Source organism: Acartia tonsa, chromosome 14 (assembly GCF_053477335.1).
Source record: "Acartia tonsa isolate MP-2025a chromosome 14, ASM5347733v1, whole genome shotgun sequence".
Classification (NCBI taxonomy): Eukaryota; Metazoa; Arthropoda; class Copepoda; order Calanoida; family Acartiidae; genus Acartia; species Acartia tonsa.
This window is the reverse complement of record NC_137273.1, coordinates 13634247-13654788: the sequence shown is the minus strand read 5'-3', so window position 1 is coordinate 13654788 and position 20542 is coordinate 13634247. Positions and strand designations below refer to the sequence as shown.

Here is a 20542-nt window from a genome sequence, read left to right as displayed (position 1 = left end):
ATATGCGTTTTTTTCTTTAAATATGTGAATAACATTCAAAAATATGCATATTTTGTTTTATAGGTTGACTTCTAACTCTTCAAAAAAAAAATATTTTTTTTAATTTTTACCTGTACAGAGAGGACCTGGAGGCCTGGAGCTCCGGAACCTGGAGGCCTATCCAAAAAATCTCAAAACTTGGGAAAATTCATCATATAAGAATGATTTTATCCCTAATAACCTATCCTCTCAGTCCAAAGATAAAGCCTATACTCCCTGTTTACGCAAATGTGTCAAAACTTCCCCCCCCCCCCCCCCCCTTATAAAATAACCCTAGTTATATAGTAGCGTTGGTACTAAAAAATATAATATTCATAGATAAATGAAAACAGCATATTTTATAGAATTTATAAATAATTTTTGCCTCATGCATAGATTTTCATAATTCCCTTAAAAATAAAATGCGTTAAAAATCCCCCCTACATTGCAAATTGCAGGGATAAAAAGATATGTAAAATAACAAATAATAACAGTTCTGTTTGAACTAGGAAGGGAGGGAACATAGGGGTGGTTATTACACTAGTCCCCAACGTTTTATGATAACGTTTTCATATTCGTTGGCTTAACAACTTTGGGGACTTTTATTGAATTTAGATTGTTTGATACATTAAGTTGAGTGTCCATAAGTTTCAACCACTATGTGTAAACTTCAAAAGGGGTAATTTTGTGTATCATCATTGGACATTTTTAATGAACAATATAATGCATATCCATACTTTCCTGAAGAAATAACTAAGCTAAATATCTCATTATATTTGATCTATTCTACACATACACACACACACACTTCTGAAACAAAAACAATTCTTAGAATTTTCAAATAATTACATCCCACTGCCCTTTCCCCTCCCCCTCCTCCCCCCAATTTTCAAATAACGTTCTTCATTTATTTGGACAGATAGATTTTATATTAGCTAATTAGAATTGCTAAAATATTTATTTAAATGATAATTACTACGGTTCATATGTAGAAATATGAAAATGTAAAGGCTTCGATAGTTTATCACATCGTATTATAGACAGCTTTCCGCTGATGCTAAAATAAAAAAAAACATTTTTTAAAATTTTTTAATATTCCTGTAAATTTATCTGTAATGCGTTCTATACAATACATAATTTTCAGTATGGCTGAGAACCGGTAATAATTCAACGGATATTAATCGGTTTCGAATCCATACCTGAAAGAAATATTTTTTGTACAGTTGGCCTTTACTTCCTAAAAATAGAATTAGACAAAAACCTGGCCTAGACAACTATAGATTTTACTCTTGCCTATATTATCATGTGAAAAACAGACAGACATTTTCTAAAATAGTAAGGTTTTTTGTCTGAATCTTAAAATTTTGATTTATTGCTAAAAAAAGTTCCAATAGGTTCTGGGATGGTTTAAATCTATTTTTATCCCCTTTAATTACAGAGCCCCTAGTATTATAATAGAGTGTTAATGATTATTTTATTTTTCAGGGAGGCTTCGCCCGGGTCCATGAACTGATAGACCTGCAGACCAACAGCCTGTTTGCTGGCAAGATCATCAACAAATCCAGAATCTCTAAACCTCATCACAAGGAGAAGATTACGCGGGAAATTGAACTACACAGGTATTGTTAGTAAATCACTTAATATGATTCGTGTGTAATAGTTGTGTTAATCACGTATTTTTTCAGTCACCAGTTCCTTTAATACATAGGGATCTAAAGGGATAAGACAATGGCCGATAACTTAATGTACATGCCTAAGGATGCCTCACAAAATTTTACCTTCTGTAGATTAAAATTAGTTGTTGTGAAACGTTTGATAAAAACTTGGGGGACTAGTGTAATAACATCCAATTGTCCTCTCCCTCTCTCTCTCTCTCTGCGCAGAATAAATTGCGTGTACATGAGTTTTAGGTTCTGTGAAAATAAATGTGGCAAACTATATTAAAAAAGTAATATTCCATTCTTTTTTCTTTCTTTTCTGGTGACTTGAAAACTTATTGAAACGTTGGTTGATAATAGCTGAATATTTTAAGAAAGCTACTCCGATTTTCAAGGAGGGTAGGGACATCGGACTGAAGATAATAGTAGTTTTAGAAAAATCAAGTACCACTCGTTTGATTTAATGTTACTTTGTTGGTTAAAATTAGCAGTGTCCAAACTTTTCAACCTATGATTTTAAGCTTTGGAATGGTTATGTTTGTAAGTCAATTAATACTAGGTTTTTTTTGAGGATAGCCTATTGAAAATTTTTTTTTATTCTGTCCTTTGCTGCACTCTTTTGCAGTAACAATCCCACATCTTTGCTGCATAATTGTATATTCAGTAAAACAATATATTTCCCTAGCACATATACGCGGGGTTTTCCTTGATTTCCGCATATCTTCACATGTGCTTAGTGTTTTTCGCATAAATAGTATAGGCAGAATAGCAAGTATATAACATAGTGCTTATTAAAAATCACAAGATTAAAGCAAAAGAGTATAGAAGTCCGTCTTGTAACCTCTGGTACGATATGGCTGTTCTTTACAATGTAGCTTCTCCTAGGTCCTGGGAAGGTTTATTAATATCACCAATACCAGAAATCGACTCGGGACCCCCCCCCCCCCCCCGTTAAAGCGACCCTAGAGGTCTCTAATGATTTGTTGATGTGATGAACATGTGCGTAAGTGAGTACACACCCTTAGAAACATATTTTTACTTACACCTTAAATATTCAGATTTTTAAAGTACACATTAAAGGAAGCCTGCAAGAAATACCACGCTTTAACTGCTGAAAGACTGCCACAAGTAGACCAAATACCCCAAATTTTAAGCCTTCAGCTTCTATAACAAAAAGTTCTAGGCATTTTAAAATGACATTTTATGTACAATGGAAATTTTGAAAGAATTGCAATGCTCATGTTGAAAACTTTAAAATTAAACTACGTGGCCTAGAAACAAAACTATAGGCTTATTTTTGTCATAAATTTAGGTTTCCAGTAACTAATTATATTTTTACAATAAAAATACCCATTTTTATAGTCAAAATCGTTGTACCGAATGTACTGTAGCCAATCAGAAGGCTGAATCAGCTTAACAACCAATCACAGCTAAGCTTGTATTAGTTTACCCCTTTGTTTCCGCTATGATTTTCGTTTAAAAATGCAATTTAAATCGAATTTTTTTCATAGATTTTGACTATGAAATGTGGTGTTTTTATTGTAAAAATGTAATCAGTTACAGGCAATCTAAGTTTCTGACAAAGATAAGGTCATAATTTTATGTCTAGGCAACGTAATTTTATATTGTTTTTTCTTTTATGAGCATTGGAAATCTTTCAAAAATTCCATCTATAATACAAAGTAAAACGATGTCTGTCCGTCTGTCCGTCCGTCTGTCTGTCCGTCCGTCCGTCCCTTAAGATCTCGGTAACCGCTGAACCGATTGGATTCTACTCTTCAGGGTATATACCTATTGGTCCTGTGGTGGTTTTAAGCTATTTTCTTGGGGGGTGGGACACCCCCAACCCCCCCCTAAAAACGAAAAAAATTCCCCCCATTTTTTTTTTTTTTTTTTTTTTTTGTAGAAGAATTCTTTTGTAGAAGAATTCTTTTGTAGAAGAATTCTTTTGTAGAAAATTTCTTTTGTAGAAGATTTCTTTAGTTCTTCTTATTTTTTGTTGTTGTCATCTCTTGGGGCAAAGCCCCTAGAGGCTAGGGGCGAAGCCGCTAGTTGTACATAAAATGCTATTTTGAAATGCCTAGAACTTTTTGTTATTGAAGCTAAAGGCTTTAAATTTGGGGTATTGGGTCTTCTTGTGGCAGTCTTTCAGCAGTTAAAGCGTGTTATTTCTTGCAGGCGTCCTTTAATGTTTGTGTACATTGTGTACAATTTGTGCACAGATGATAGATTAAGGGACGGACAGCTTTTACTGCAAAATTTTTATAAAATGTTTTTTTGCTTTCAGTAAATCATTTTGCAATAAACAAATGGCAACTTGCAATTATTTTATGTTCATTTTTATGAAATTCGACGAATTGTGACCGATAAATTATTTACATCCCATTCCCCAATGATGATGCACAAAATTACCCCTTTTGTAGATTACTTTTCCTAGTGGTTGAAAGTTTTTGACCAACCCATCAAAATTCAATTTCAGTCCCCAAGGTTATTAAGTTAACGAATAAGCAAACGTCATTATAAGATGTTGGGGACTATTGTAATAAACAGCCCCATGTCCCCGTTTTCCCTGGACATTAGCATATTATTACATCTCTTTATTGCTTATGTGTCATTTTTTCAAAAAATATGTTTATATAACAGCACAAATTGTGTGCCTTATTTTTTATAATGGGACAATTCTACCACTCAAACTTCTTACTGAAGCAGGGAAGGGAGGATATATTGGACTGTAAATAACTCCGGAACCCAAAGATTTAATACGTTTTCTTATCAGTTTGTTAAAGCTTTCGGTACTCTTATTTAATCTATATTGGTTTGTTTATGTGTGTCTGTAGGTACCAAGTATTTTAAGCATCGTTGCGGAGCCATTTGATTTTGGTGCGGCTCCGGCTCGGAATTTGGCTCCGGCCTAAAATCAAGAAAAACTCAGCATATTTTTTTGGCCAAGTCTATTTTTGACTTTTGAAGGTTTTAAAAGTTAAATTTTTGATAAAAATGAACTTAAAAGGGGCGTTTGCACACGAACACAACAGAGTAACCAAATTAAAATTAATAAAAAATCTCTGGTTTTAGCTAACCCGGAGCCGTAGCTGTTTTTTAACGAAAATTACGGCTCTGGCTCCAGCAAAATATGGCGGCTCCCAGCTTCGGCTCCACAACGCTGATTTTAAGTTATAGAGAGGGTAATATTTTTTCAAAGCATTGTGGATGTTTTACATCAATTTATCGTCCATTCTCTTATCCCCTAAGATCCTTGGGATAACAGTAATTTTAACCTACTTCTGTTTTAATTAAAGAAACATTTTTATGGTACATTCATTTAATTTGTTGGTATTTTTATTTGTAAATTCTATCTCACTTATAATGATAAGATTAAAAAGGGTTTGAAATCCTATTTAGTTTATAAAGGCCCCGCTTTATACTCCCCTCTAAAAAAATGTTATGTATGAATGATCAAATAAAAGGGATCGTCTTCAATAAAAATGGAAAGAAACATTGGTGACTTTTTAAATCTTAATCGTGTGAAACAAAACATCATCAGTGTCCAAACTTTTTAACCAGTTTTAACTTAGATTAGGGATTATTTTGTTTCTCATTATTAGGGTTGTTCATCATTTTATTGTCTATTGTCTCGTCCCTCGAAAGATCGAAAAAAATCACCCTCTAAAAATTAGTGGGGGGGGGGGGGGAGATTTTGTCCCAATTAATCAATATGGGAAATTGGCTAAGGGGACTTTAAACTTTTGAAAGTTAAAACAAGATGAATACGAACATGACAAGTGAAGAAAAATATGCCAAACGTCCATTAAAAACAGATAAAATTACAATTTGTTAGCCCCAGCCGGCCATGGGCCTGGTCTAACAAAACTGGTATTAATTTTATAATTTTTCTTTTATCACTCGTAAAAAAATTGTCTGTAATACAATGCTATAGATGATTTTTCAGTATGGCTGATAACCAGTTCTAATCCAGCGGATATTAATCGGTTTCGATGCCATACTGAAAATACATTTCTTTTGCTAAATTGACTATCATTACTATATAGCTTATTTTGGACGTGTTATAAAGTGTCAAAAAAATAACTTTATTGAAACATTTTTGCTGTTTTTGAATTCATAATTTTTGTAGTATTAAATAAACGACACAAAGAGAGTTATGACAGCAAAAAAGCCTAATCTTTTGACCTCAATTAAAGTTGACAACATATAAGTCTGTAGTGAGGCTTTTTATAAATAAGTCCAATCAAAATTGTAAAAAAGTCTTTGAATACATTATAAATGAATATAAAAAAAATCCCGAAAAACCCATTAAAATTTGTCTTGATGTATCTAAATTCTTAAAGAGCACCATCACATTAATATGTTTAATCTAGAAAAGTGCGTTCTATTTAATTCTATTTGTTTACAGTAACACTTAAATTTAAACTACATATAGTCAGGGGTGAAAAGGGATAAGTCAATGGCCGATAAATTGATGTAAATCTCCAATGATTTGACACAAAAATACCCCATCTATAGATTACAATTAGTGGTTGAAACGTTTGGACACTGAACTTGATAAATTACCCAATTGAAATCAAAAAGTCCCCAAATTTGTAAGCCAACGAATAGAAAATGTTATTATAAAACTTTTGGGACTAGTGTAATAAACAGTCCATGGTCCCCCCATCCCTCCCTGACATATAGTAAGAAAAGGAGAAAGGAAATAAAGGCCTATATAAAAAAGGGGGTTGATGCCCGTTTCAGGGATTATTTACAAAAAGGTTCAAAATATGCTTTTTTATGTTTAAAACATTGCAATTTTAGCTTCAATTTGCCATCCTAGCGAATATTAAATTGCCTTTTTTTTATGTTATTATTTTTAACTTTTAAGTACATTTTCTATAGCTCAATTTTGTGAAGCTTTATTTTTGTGTAGGTATTTAAAGTTCCTTTAAAGAAATCTTACAATTTTAATCCGATATTTTAATATCAAAACATGAATTAAATATTTTGATACTGAAATTATCATATTTAATCTTGAGAAGTATTTGTAATATAATGTGTTGTTATATATTATTACTAGCGGCTACGCCATCTAGGCCTCTAGGGGCACACCTGGGAGGGTGGTGGGTGGTACCCTCCACTAAAATAGTTATGAACCTTCTCAGGACCTTATAAGAAGCTACATTGTAAAGAAAAACCATATCGGTTCAGCAGTTAGCGAGATCACTCTTGGTAAAGACAGACAAACATCCTGTTGCTTATATATAAAAGGATTAGCGGCTGTTCCCTTAGTATTTAGGGTAGTGAAATGGCTTAAAACCATCTCAAGAACTTTTTGAAGCTTCTCTGAAATGGCTTCAGTATTTATTGAGATCTTAAAAGACAATCAAATTACCAACTTGTTAGGGAAGTACAAAACTTATTACACCAAAAATTACGAATTCACTTTTTGTCAAGCTCTATATGGACACCCTTTTTTGTGTCTTTCGGGGGGAAGGCGTTAACCTTTTTGGATGATGGTGAAAATTTAAAAAGTGTTACTCAAATAACACAAAAATAATCTTATTTAAAATAGCAAATGTAAAAAAAAGTATAAATAGCCCAAGAGACTTAGGTATTACTTTTGGGGATTTTAAAACTTGCTTTCGTTTTTATACTATACGTATTTTCTCCCTTAGTTTTGGCTATTTTTAAAAAAAGTTTCTATTGTAAAAACATATAATTTAAACACAATTTCTTTTATTCAAAATATAAACTAGATAATTTGATGTTTACGGTCGCGATCTGGTTTTTCTTATTTAGTAGGAGCGTAGCAATTTTACAACTTATATTTGTCAAGAATAGTGTAGCATGCTATTCAAACAATCTGCAGATGAATATTATGATTTTGTCCTAATAATATTTTTTTTATATTTAGGTGTACCTAGGTATTAAAGACAATTTTCCACAAAATAAAAAGAATTAAAACCAGTTTCGATAGCCCGGGCTTTCGGCCGCTCGGGTCAAAAACTTGTTTTAATCTTTCATTTTAATATCTGCGGAAAGCTGTCTATAATATAAATATGTAAATAATAATGCGATAAATAACTATTCTAACATATTTTAATTTTTCAGAAACCTGATCCACAAGAACGTGGTGCAGTTCATCAAGAACTTTGAGGACTCGGACAACATCTACATCGTGCTGGAGAACTGCTCCAAACGGTCCCTGGTGCACGTGCTCAAGGCCCGCCACGTGGTCACCGAGATCGAGACCCGCTACTACATGCAACAGCTAGTGAATGGGGTGCAGTACATCCACTCGCAGAACATCATCCATAGAGATCTCAAGTTGGGCAATTTATTTCTGACCGGCACGATGGCGGTGAAGATCGGCGACTTCGGGCTGGCCACACGGGTCGGCTGGGAGAAGAAGGGGACCATATGCGGCACCCCTAACTATATCTCGCCGGAGGTGTTAAACAAGGACGGACACGGGTTCCCGGCCGACGTGTGGGCGCTAGGCTGTGTTATGTACGCGCTGCTGGTCGGACAACCTCCGTTTGAAACGTCTACGCTCAAGGCACAGTCATGTTCTAGTTTTTAGAAGCTTCTCTGTGACCTTGTCTTTCTTGATTATATGAAGTCTAAACAAATATTTTCGATTTTACTCTTAATGCATAACTCTTTTTAAGAAAAACTTATTATTGCTGCCCTTTTTTAGTATATTATTCTTATTGTTAAAAGCGAAGCTTTTCTATAATTAGGGTCGGTCCGTCCGTCCGTACGTCCGTCCGTCCGTCCGAGATAGTTAGCTTTTATTCGTTAATTTAAGCATGTTAGAATTGTCCTATCGATTTCAAACTTTGCATGGTGATTTCTGTAGTAGTTAGGTACGATTTAGAAAGCGTAGCAACTCTATAATCATTACCAAAATGTCCGTACGTCCATTTTAAACATGTTAATTTCTTTAATTTTTTAAATAGCTTTTTTCGTTAATTTAGGCATGTTAGAATTGTCCTATCGATTTCAAATTTTGCATGGTAATAGCTGTAATAGATAGGTACGATTTAGAAAGCGTAGCAACTCTATAATCATTACCAGAATGTCCGTACGTCCATTTTAAACATGTTGATTTTTCTACTTTTTTAACGACAAATTTTTATATGATCTAATTATCCGTTTGATCTGATATTTGGTATATTGATTCTTGGGACAACAAAGAACAATATTTTAAGCGAAGCAACTCTATAATCAAGCCCTAAAGATGTAAGTATGTTCATAAACATTATCCTGTATCAAGCAGTTTTTCAACAAATTTACTTACAATTTTGCTTCGAATCTTATACTTTTATATTCTGATTATTCAGTTCAGACACTATACAAGTATTAATGTCCGTTTGTCCTACCGTTTCAGTGCTTCGCTTTTATGGATGTTGTCATCCTTGTTAAATTAATATTTAGGTTTCCTTATAATTCAATTTTAATTTTTTCTTATATTAATTTTAACATTTTCAATTTAAAGGGAAAAGGATAATCTTTAATTCAATTTTAAAAGTAAATTGAAATATTTTTTAATACCTATAAATTAAACTTTTAATATTTAGATTTTAGATACTATCCTTTATTTTTATCTCAATTCTGAAAATGGAAATAGAATACGTGGAAATTTGATAGTTAAAATGTTCGTCGTCTATTTAGGTTGCAAATGTAGTCCTTAGATATTAGTCAATACGCGAGGGGATGGGGGTAAAGTGTTAATAGAGGTTGGGGGGTTTCGTTATATTAGCCAGCTGAGAGAAACATTTTATCAGGGCATGCAAGAATCTCACACAATATTTACGTCTCTATATCCCCCCCCCCCCTATCCAAAACAAAAACATGACCGTGAAAAAAAACCTTCAGGAAACGTACACCCGCATTGCCGAGAACGTGTATTCCATCCCGGAGGCTGTGAGTCCGCTGGCGGCTTCGCTCATCCGCCAGTTGTTACATCCAGACCCGAAACAAAGACCTCTTGTACCAAATATTGCTCAGGTACTTAAATATATAGATAGATAGATAGATAGATAGGTAAATATACCTAGATAGATTTATCCTATAAAATATGGTTAAGTAGAAACATAGAAAAGATGGATATGATAGAAGGATAGACATACCTAGTATTGATCGATAGATTCACCGAGAAAAAAATGGATAGAAAAGATGAAAAGATAACTATATAGAAAGGACAGATAGATAGATAGATAGATTCATAGATACCTGGAATAGAAAGATAGATACACAGAAAGGATAGATAGATATATACCTGAAGAGAAAGATAGATATCTAGATTAGATGATATAGACACCTAGAAAAACCAGATAGATAGATACCTAAATATATAGATAGTAAGAATAAGAATATTTAGGTAAAAATGTGCATTAGTTGACCTAAAATTCGTACTATTTGAAAACGCCTGACATAACAGCATATCCTTATTTAAATTACTTGCATTTTGATGAGAAAAAAAGTAAATTCATACAAACAGAAAGTATTTATTTAATTAAACACACTTTTTCCTAATTACCAAAACTTCTGAAAATTAGATACAACAGAAAAAGAACAAGGATATTATTTTCCGTTCCCAATAATGATGTACAAAATTATCCCTTCTGGGGCGGGATTCTCCTTTGATTTCAAGTGATCATCTAGTGAACACAAGGCATCATCTACTTGTATTGTGATACTAGGTTAAGTAACATCCAACAGACGTCTTAGAAGTCTAGCTGTGCATGGTAGTGAGTTGTGCTAGGACAAATGTAAGGGAGAACCATATCGGTTAACATGTTATCGAGATCCATCGCTAAATACAGACACACACAGATCCTGTTACTTGCATATAAAAAAAAAAACAAGGACGAAAAAAAAGAAATGTATAGCAGCTACGCTGCCCTTGAAAAATGTGTAGATTAGAAACAAGCACAGGAGAAAAATTAGGCTTTTCTCTAATGTGCAAATTTGTTCTAAAACTTTCTTCAACATTTCCCAAGGAGTAAAAAAATCTATTGTTTATTCCTCCCTTTAACAATTTTTGTTCATTACTCCAGAAAGGGATGAGAGACATTGGACTGTAATTAGGTATGATTGGTATCCAAAGTTTTATAAAAAATGCTTTACTTTATCTGTGGCTTTAAAACTTTGGGTACTTTATTGATTATAATTAACTACCTTTTTTAAAGACTTAACTTGTCCTAGTGTACTAATTTAACCTTTTAGGGAAATGCTTCTTTTTTTTCTTTAGTATATACACATGAAATTAATTAGATTTCTTCGCCAAATCTTTTTATATAATTTACTTTATATATTTGTATACATGTATACCTTCATTATAAAAATATTTTAGTAGCGAAGCTGCCTTATAAATAAGTAAGTCCATACGTCATGCAAAGGCGTGCATTATTGATTGAAATTCAAATTATCCTTACGCATTTTGTTAGCTTGTTATTGCTGCGCTACTTAAGAACAAAATTTTTCTTGTGTGCGTTTTTTTTGCAGAGATATGCTTTTTGACTTTCAAGGAAATTAATTTTGAGGTCGCGGATTTTTAATAGTGCAATTTCTTTTATTTAGAATTCTAGCCTTTTCATTTAAAGCAATCCTTTCATAAAAGTAACAGAATGTCTGTAGATCCGTTTGTAACGAAGGATATCGTTAGCCACTGAACCGATATGGTTCCCGCTTTCAATTTAGTTTCTCAAGGTCCTATTTAGATTTATAATTATTTTGTGGGAGTATACCACATCCCCTCGCAAGAGAAATCACCGAAAATAAAAAAAACGTTGCTAGTAAATAATTTTGGTAAACAACTAAATTAAAAACATAACTAACCCCATAAATATTCACATATAACTTCCTATACATATGTCAACGAAGCTTAATTGGAATAAAAAATATTAGATCCTCTTATCGTAATTTGTTAGAATTTTAATAATTTTTAATAATCTAACATCTAAAAGTCAAAATGAATCCTTTGTTTAGAGGATCTCTAAGACCCCATCCCCCTCTCATTTCTGCGTTTCTTAAAGACATTGCTGCATAATTTTGCCAATTTTAGTATTTTTACCAGGATGGGAGAAAGAATGGGAATTAAGCTTTAGCTAACAACAAAAAGTGTCCCAGCTTTGTAGCAGGTTAATTTTGCAATGGATATAGCATATACGTGGATATTATGACAGTGGAAAAATTGTCGTTAATTCTGGTCAGTTCGTTCATCCAGTAGGGTGGAAAGGGGTAGGGAGGATCGTTATTTTAGCCAGCTACAATTCTCACTTTGTTAAAGAGTACATGTTAATCTGGAGTAAGATCAAAGTAATAATAAATACATTAATGTTTCTTCCTAGTTTTCTGCCTATTATAATAGTGACAAACATATAAAACATCTTGATGTACAATTCCTTAATTGGTCCAATGATAACACAATCATATCACATTATTTGTCAGAAATATCTTAATTTTTTTTCATTTTTATCAACATAATAATTCATCTTCCTGAAATTGAACGGATATTGTGTCTGATCGAGTATCTATAATAATAAATCAATTATTATTTTGAATAGTGGATATGTTTTATTAGCTTTATTGTATGTTCATTTTAGCAATGGTTTAGGTTAGGTGAGGTAGGGTAATTAATTACTGCAATATTTACCACTCACACACACACATCCACACACACACTCACACACACACACACACTAAATCTTACATACTCTAAATCTTAGACAAACGTCCAAAGTTGTTATATACAAGTTTATATTTTATTTAAAAGAAATAGCTTATTTATAAAGTTTCATTTTCTATTTAATTTAATGATAGGTTATTTATGTTTTTTTTTTAAATAGAGGGAGAGGACATTAGACTGTAAATAATACTGGGGTATCCAAAGTATTATACGCACTTCTCATTTAAAATATTTAAAACATGATTATTTTGGGAGGGAGGGTACTTTGTTAAAAGTTACTCTTTCATTCAATGGCTTAAAAACTTTGTATACTGAATAAATAATGATTGGAAGATTCATACTAGTAGTGTTTAAACTTTTCAACCAATAATTTTAAAATGAACATCAATTTATTGTCCATTGTCATATCCATGACTTGGTTTGAAATAATTTTGTATCTCCTCAGAGTCTCATATACACTCTCTTAGCCAGATTAATCACACAGTTTTCCTAAACAAAAGATATAAATAAACAGATGCATATTTATTTATTGGATATAATAGATAAATAGATGGACTATTTGATAGATAGATATATGTATACAATAGGTAGATAGACTCAAGTTTAGATTTGGTTATTCAGTATAACCTAAGAAAGGTAGATAGATAGACAGCTAGACAGGTATATATAGATCTCTAGGAGCAATTAAGGAGGGGGGAAGATGAATTCAATAACCCAATTTTTATTTTAGATTAAAAAAGAAAAAATAAAACTATTTTTTGGGGTTGAGATTTTTTTTATGGGGGAGGATATTTTTTTCTAGGGTCGATTTCTCTCGGGAGGTTGGTGGTACCATTCCGCAAAAGAGTTATAAACCTTCCCAGGACCTATGAGAAGATACCCTGGAAAGGAGAAACTGATCGGTTCTGTGGTTAGCAAAATCCTTCGCTACAGACAAAAAGAGCTTACTACTTTATGTAATAGGATAGACAGACAAATAGAAAAATACAATATATTCTTACTAACGTCAAAACCATTAGAGGCCTCTAGAAGAGATTTCTCTTTGGATGGTGTTTCATCTTTTTAAAGAGAGCCATTTGGGTCCAGTGGTTATTAAGATATCTTGGTAGAGACATTGTTCTTAAGGCCTCTAGAAGCGATTTCTCTTGAGAGGTAGTATAAAGTATTTTTTTTAATAAGCTTTACTGAAAAAGAGAGCCTTTTGGTGCATTGCTTATTAAGATCTCTTGGTAACAAAAAAGAGACATCCAGTTACTTTTATAAATGTCATGTTTAATAATATACTTAATATATATACTTATTTTAAGGACCCCTTCTTTACATGCGGATATTGTCCCGTGAGCCTGCCCCCCAGCGCGTGTAGTGTGACCCCCCTGCTGGCCCCACCTGTATACAAGACTGACTCCTCCCCTATACCTGGAGGATATCCTCACCATCATAACGGGCTGGCCTCCCGTCTTTCAGCCTCCACGACCAACCTGGATTCGAAAAGGTTGCAGTCACCAAAAATTTCATCAAAGGTAATTAATTCTTAGTAGCGCAGCTACTTTTAAAATTTTCGTCCATATATTTGACAGTACTACATATTTCACCAAATTTTTTCTATTTTCTTAGGCTCCATTATTTTTCCATCATGGATTCATTTAACCATTGAAATTTAGTTGGACTGCAACCGCCCTCCCCCCGCCCCCCATTTAAAAGTTGTTTTCACCCCCCCCCCCCCCCCTGGTAATACCCTGTGCGCGCCATTACTTCCAAATAGACAAATCCATTTTGTCTGCTGCACTTTTTCGAGCATTTATTATTATTTATGTTTAAAAACTTTATGATATGTTATATGATTGTAGGCATATATTTATATCCCTAGAGTCTATTCGTAATCTAGAAAAAGAATTACTTCTAATTTAATACGAGGTCAATTGCTATATGGTTTTATAGAATCACAATTTAATTCCAGTCTTACATAGCCTATAATTCTGGTGTTATTTTACCAATAATTGTTGAGGCTACCTTTAATCTTTACAATAAATATTATGATAATAAGACAAAGAGAATGTTTTCTTAAATTTTTCCATAATCTATCCGTCTGTCTGTCGTTCATTTGGTTCTTTCTTATGTAATGCTGCTTGCTCTCTGTTCGGTTCTCTCAATTAAAAAAATCCAACCTTACCTCCCCCCCACCCCAGTTCCCTCCGTCTCTCTTTCTATCTTACTTTTCTCTCTCTCTCCCTTATTCTTTGTTAAATGTCGTTTTTGCTATTAGCTAATTTATTTATTTCATTTGTTAAATGTTGTCTTTGCTATCAGCTGATTAATCTATTTGCTAAATGTCGTCTTTGCTATCAGCTGATTAATCTATTTGTGAAATGTCGTCTTGCTAACAGCTGATTAATTTTTAGGACTCTATGTTTCCTGGTATGTGTGAGAGCGTGGCTAACACAGTATTCTCAAAGTTGTACAAGCCCGACATTCAAACATTATCAAGTAGAAATAATAGTCCTAAGGTATTCAAACTTTCTATAATTACTGCAAAGCTTTTCTAATATTAAGGTCTTTACTTCTTGTCTCGTATACGCCGTTTGTAGACATAAAAGAATAGTATTATCATTCTGAAACTCTGGTAAATTACTAACAAAAACAAAGAACAAACAATTATTTTGACATAAAAATAACATTGACCTACCATATGTTATGGTATGCCTTAAAAGCTTTGAATTGTCATTATATTTTGACCATAACTTTTCTGCTAGTCAAATAGATAGTGATCAAGATGCTGTAAAATACAAAACATCAAATCATTCTGTCTCAATAATGATTAATTTGCTTGTTTGTATAGTAACCACCAATCAGAAAAATTCTTACTTTACTTATCCTTTCTGTTTTGTGTTGGTTCATTAACGCAAATATATCACATAAGATCGCCGGAACCGCAAATTACCCCATTTACCCCTTTCTTATTAGTTTGTATCTTTTTGGTATGTATTACAATCATAAAATGCTAGAAAGATTATTTTTTTAATTCTTAAGGTTTTTATAGTTTTAAGTTAAGTTTGTATTATTAAAAGTAGTAGGCCTATGAGTCTTGGGATTGTTTTATCTGTTTTAAGAAGTTTCGAAGCTTTTTTATCATGTAATATAATCGCAATTGTTTCCAGTATAGTATAGTTTTAGGTCAAATAATATAAAAGTTATTTTTTATTGACCTAAATATAAAAATAATATTCTCATAAATAAGACGAAAAATATAACCAAGACGCATAATACTAAAAAGATTATTTTTGTAAGCGAATCTTCTTTATAAGTGACTGTGTTGGTTTGTCTAGAGTAGTTAAATTGAGTATTTTCCAGTATTGCTTCGAAACCGATTAATAACTGCTTGATTAGAACCAGTTCTCAGCTATACTGAAAAATCTTGTATAGCATCGTATTAGAGACAATTTTTTACAAATCTAAAATAAAAATCATAAATTAGTACTGACCAGTTTTGTTAGCCCGGGCCTTATGCTCCTTGAGCCAAACAAATCTGGTTTTCGATCAATGGTCATCCTTGTTCTGTATTCCAAATATAAAACGTAGGAACTTCCGTCCTATCCCAATCTTGTCAATTCAATATATATTCCTAACAATTCCCAATTTATTCAAATTAATCCCGTTTTTCACCACCTCTCTGGCACTACCCCATTCTTATAATATATTGGGTACCTTTCTCTACTAAAAACAACGTTTTTTTGTCACCAATGGACCTAAGGACCATTGAAACAAAGGTCTCTTTTTCTATTCCTTTTTAAAATTTGGCTGATTTTAGTTGGTTTTCAAAGTATCTATGGCCAAAACTAAACTACAATTTAATAAATTTATCATTTACTAGAAGGAACACCTATCCTGAACTTATAATAAGCTTCACTATAAGGAAGACACATAAGTCCGGCAGTTAGTGAGATTCCTTGCTACAAACAATTATAAACACACAGGCAAACATCCTGTTACTTTTATATAATGATTCGATGGAGCATTGTTGACTCTGCATATAAACAGAATTTGATTTGCATCATCACATCATATCTCGTGTTGATATTTTTCCTATATCAGCACGTTGTTACTCCATTTATTGACAGAGCATCCAACTTTTTAAAAAGCAATTTATTTTTCAAATTTCAAGTAATGATTGATTTTTTTATTACATCCAAAATAGTTACCTACTTAATTTCATATATATGCATTCTGTTTTAAGAATACATTAAAAGATAAATCAAAAATATACATTTATAAAGTTTTCAACCCTGTTTCAACACGTGTTGAGTAACGTGGCGGTAACAACCATGATTTTATTCCTCTCTCATCTTCGCAATTTTGTTTTTCATTTATTGAATAAATATTACTCTCTATTTAGGATAAAGATAACTCAATAAACTATAAATTCTCATACAGTTATGAATAAACCGTATGCTTTTTGCCTCTAGAGGCACCAGAGAGGTTGGAAATACCTCTTTATAAAAGATTAAAACCTTCCTATGAAGAAAATCCTCTTTTATGTAATAAATTTATTTTTGTATAGGCTCGGACTCGCACCGAGGAGCTGCACCTGGCTGTAAAAACCGCGCTGTCTTCCATGCCATCCAGTCGGCTGACCGACCCGCCGGCCGCCACACTCAAGGACCCGCCGACATTCATCGCCAAGTGGATCGATTACTCCAACAAATACGGGTTTGGGTTCCAGCTGTCGGATAAGAGTATTGGAATTCTGTTCAATGATAACACAAGAATTAGCTACTCATCTGATAGAAGGTAATTATAAATCATAGAGTATCTGCGCTTAAACTATTGGTTCAACAGTTTGTACATTTCTTGATTAAAACAGCCAATCAAGATTTAACAAAGAACCCAAAGTTTTTTTTTTAAAAATGAGAGCCAGTACTCATTATTTTTGGGGTACCAGTATAAATTCCAATCCCCTCCCTCTTTGGTTCTTTTAATAAACCTAACTATTTTAATTTTGGGTACTAGTATAATATACAATATCACCTCCCCCTTTGAATTAACCGAACTATTTAAATTTAAAGAGGCAAATTGTATTGTTTATCAACTAAAATGTTATAATAGAAAAGTCTGGCTTCAAAGAATAAAAAAGAATCATTACATTATGTTTCCTGTTATGCAAAAGTATAAAAATCTTCCATTAAAAACAGAAAAAATCTGCTAAAAAATAATTCAAATTTTCAGTTGTCTATCTTGAATTGAATTTTACCAATACTTACTGTTTCATAAAACTTAACTTAAGAATTAAAGAGTATATTTTATTAAAATCATTTATTTTGTACTATTTTAAATTGGTGGGATTGTATGAACACTACCTTTAAAGGTATAGACTTTGAAATATCAATAAACAAAACTATTTTTCACTCTAGTCTGCAGTTTACCACAAGTTAAACTCATTTTGATAACACAAAAAAAATATCGAAAGAGGACTATCCACGAACAAGATCAAGTGATTCTAAGCATCTTCCAGCATTGACCCATAGTATTTTTTAGTAAATATACTAGGTTTATGTTTAATATTTGCTTTATCGAATAAAAAGTTAGGTTTCACCATGGTTTTATATGAAAAAAAAACTTTGAAATGTTAAGCATTGTTTGGTGCAATATCATCGAATGTTTTGATGAGTTCGAACTGTTGTTTAAAAGCTTTGACACAAAAGTATATTATTGCGATTAAAAATGTATATTTAGAAAAAGGGTTATTAACTTGTAAACAGTTTAATTTATGTACTTTAGGAATTTACAACATTTGATGCTTTTCTGCAGTGTTATTTTATTTTGTCCTTTGAACTCAACAAAGCATTTGATTATATTGCTTTAAAAATTGATTTACATTTCAAAGTTTTTTCCATAGAAAACCATGGTGAAACCTGACTTTTTAGTCGATAAAGCAAATATCAAACATAAACATTGTATATTCACTGAAAAAATACTATGGGTCAATGCTGGAAGATGCTTAGAATCACTTGCTCTGGTTCGTGGATAGTCCTCTTTACAAATCTGTCTAATTGAATTATGTAGTAATATTTCCATTATGGCTTCGATACCGATTAATATCTGGTGGATTAGAACCGGTTCTCAGCCATACGAAAAATTTATGTACAGCACCGTATTTCAGAATAATTTCAATAAATATTTAAATAAAAATCAATACCAGAATTGTTTGCCTTGGCCTTCGGCTCCTCGGGTCCAACAAAACTCGTTTTAATCTTATATTTTTTCACACATACATAGTACATACATCTGTCAATGGATGCAGTCACTCTGGTTATCCATTAACTTTTCCCCAAATTTTCAATTTACTGTTATTACCTACCAGGAAGGAGACTTTAAACTGGCACCCAAAGTTTTATAACCTCAGTATTTTGTTAATAAAACTCCAGCATTGAGTACTTTAGAACTTCAGCATTATGATAGTTTGGTACCAAACTATCAGTGAACAAACTATTCAACCAATAATTTTATTCTTTAGAAAAATGGTTATTTTGTTCATCATTAATCGGGATGTACATTAATTTTTTGTCTTATCCCTTCATGTCCCTGGTTATTACCTACCTAAGCTGGATCTTTTTAAATCATTTTAGTGGTGAGCCAGATCGGAGTGAGCCAACTTTCCACTAATGAGAGCACAGCATTTTATGAAATGTCGCGCTGTGATTGGCTAAAATTCGGCTCACCCCGATCTGGCTCACCACTAAAATGATTTAAAGATCCAGCTCTAGTGTTTTTTATGTCATTAACTGCAACCAACAAATAATACCTATAATTTTGGAAAGTGTTAAATCAACTTTTGTCATAATAAATATACATTTTATTGTTTCATGATGAATATATTTATTATTTAATAGTAATAAATGTATATTTTATCAGGGAGGGAGAGTTGAGTGTCCAAACGTTTCAATCACAAATTTTTATTTACAAACGGGGATATTTTGTACATGAAAATCTGGTGCAAGATCCAAGTAATAATATATCGATTGTAAAAATAATAAAATTAGGAAATTTACTTAACACCGAAAGTGGACCTTTAGGAGTTATAATTTTTTAACTAAAATTAATTTTATTTTTTTGTTTTAGTTTTATCCAATTTGGCGAGAACCAGGAAGTTACAACTATGGGAACACATCAGGTATTTTTTCGCGCATTTTTTCTGGTTATGCTAGAATGTAGCTAGATGCAGTTCAAGGTATTTTCGAATTTTTTGGAGATAGATATGTGCAGAAAAATAGTGTTAAAATTCATCCCAAAACAAAAATCTTAAAATGGAGTATAATATAACACTTTCTTTGAATTTATTTGAAGCTTCTCTTAATTGTAAAACTCGATTCAGTGGTTATTGAGATCTTAAGCTTCTCGCACACAAAAAAATATGTTATAATAGGTTGTAAATTTGTTTCATTTGAATCTCTAAAATAATCTTTTTTTGTCATCAATTGACCTATCCCGTGTTTGACTGATTATTTCCTAATTCTGATACTATGAAGGGATCCAAAGGGATAAGACAATAGCCGATAAATTTACGTACAAATACATATCCAATGATGATACACAAAATTACCCCTTTAGAATGTAGTTGTAACGTTAGAATACTCAACTTTTTGAACCAACCAATAAAGTGTCCCTATAGTTGTTTGACCAACGAATATGAAAACAGTATTATAAAACTTTGGGGACTAGTGTAATATATAGCCCAATGTCCTCTCCCTCCCTGGATACTATATCTGTCTGTCTTTTATACCTGAGGTGGATTCTTAAAAAAAAATTGTCCCACTGATCGCTTAGTGGGGCAAAATTGTTTTCGTGAAATTAACATAAGATTTTATTTAATTTTTGTATATTTTTTATGTGATTTTGGAGGATTTTTCACGAAAAAAAATCACTTAGTGGGGCAACTTTTTTTTAAGAATCCATCTCTGAATGTATATTTATGGTATGGCTTTACGCAGGGATGCTGGGATAGGACAATAGACAAAAAAGAGGGTGTTGGGTTGTAGTCAAATGCTCTTATTAAGTCAAACTGGTCTTAATTATGAACCATATATAATTTACATTTGGTTATAATAAATAACACTTTGACTTTATAAGAACATTTGACGGAATTTTACGGAATTACACGAAAAATTGAGTTGACAAATATAAAAGG

The 20542-nt window shown here is 32.4% G+C and overlaps 1 protein-coding gene across 2 annotated transcripts in view; it reads left to right on the top strand.

Annotated features, from left to right (window-relative positions):
• Positions 1-20542, top strand: part of LOC145305193 (serine/threonine-protein kinase PLK1-like) — an 82721-nt gene that overhangs the window by 56527 nt on the left and 5652 nt on the right. For both annotated transcript variants that reach the window (XR_013874525.1, XM_080146740.1), the window contains exons 5-11: positions 1504-1637; positions 7779-8220; positions 9543-9680; positions 13671-13883; positions 14763-14867; positions 16919-17148; positions 19477-19528. Coding sequence is in view for 1 of the 2 variants with exons in the window: in XM_080146740.1 (XP_080002866.1) it covers positions 1504-1637; positions 7779-8220; positions 9543-9680; positions 13671-13883; positions 14763-14867; positions 16919-17148; positions 19477-19528 (1314 nt within the window). In the remaining variant the exon portion in view is untranslated. The remainder of the gene's footprint in view (positions 1-1503; positions 1638-7778; positions 8221-9542; positions 9681-13670; positions 13884-14762; positions 14868-16918; positions 17149-19476; positions 19529-20542) is intronic.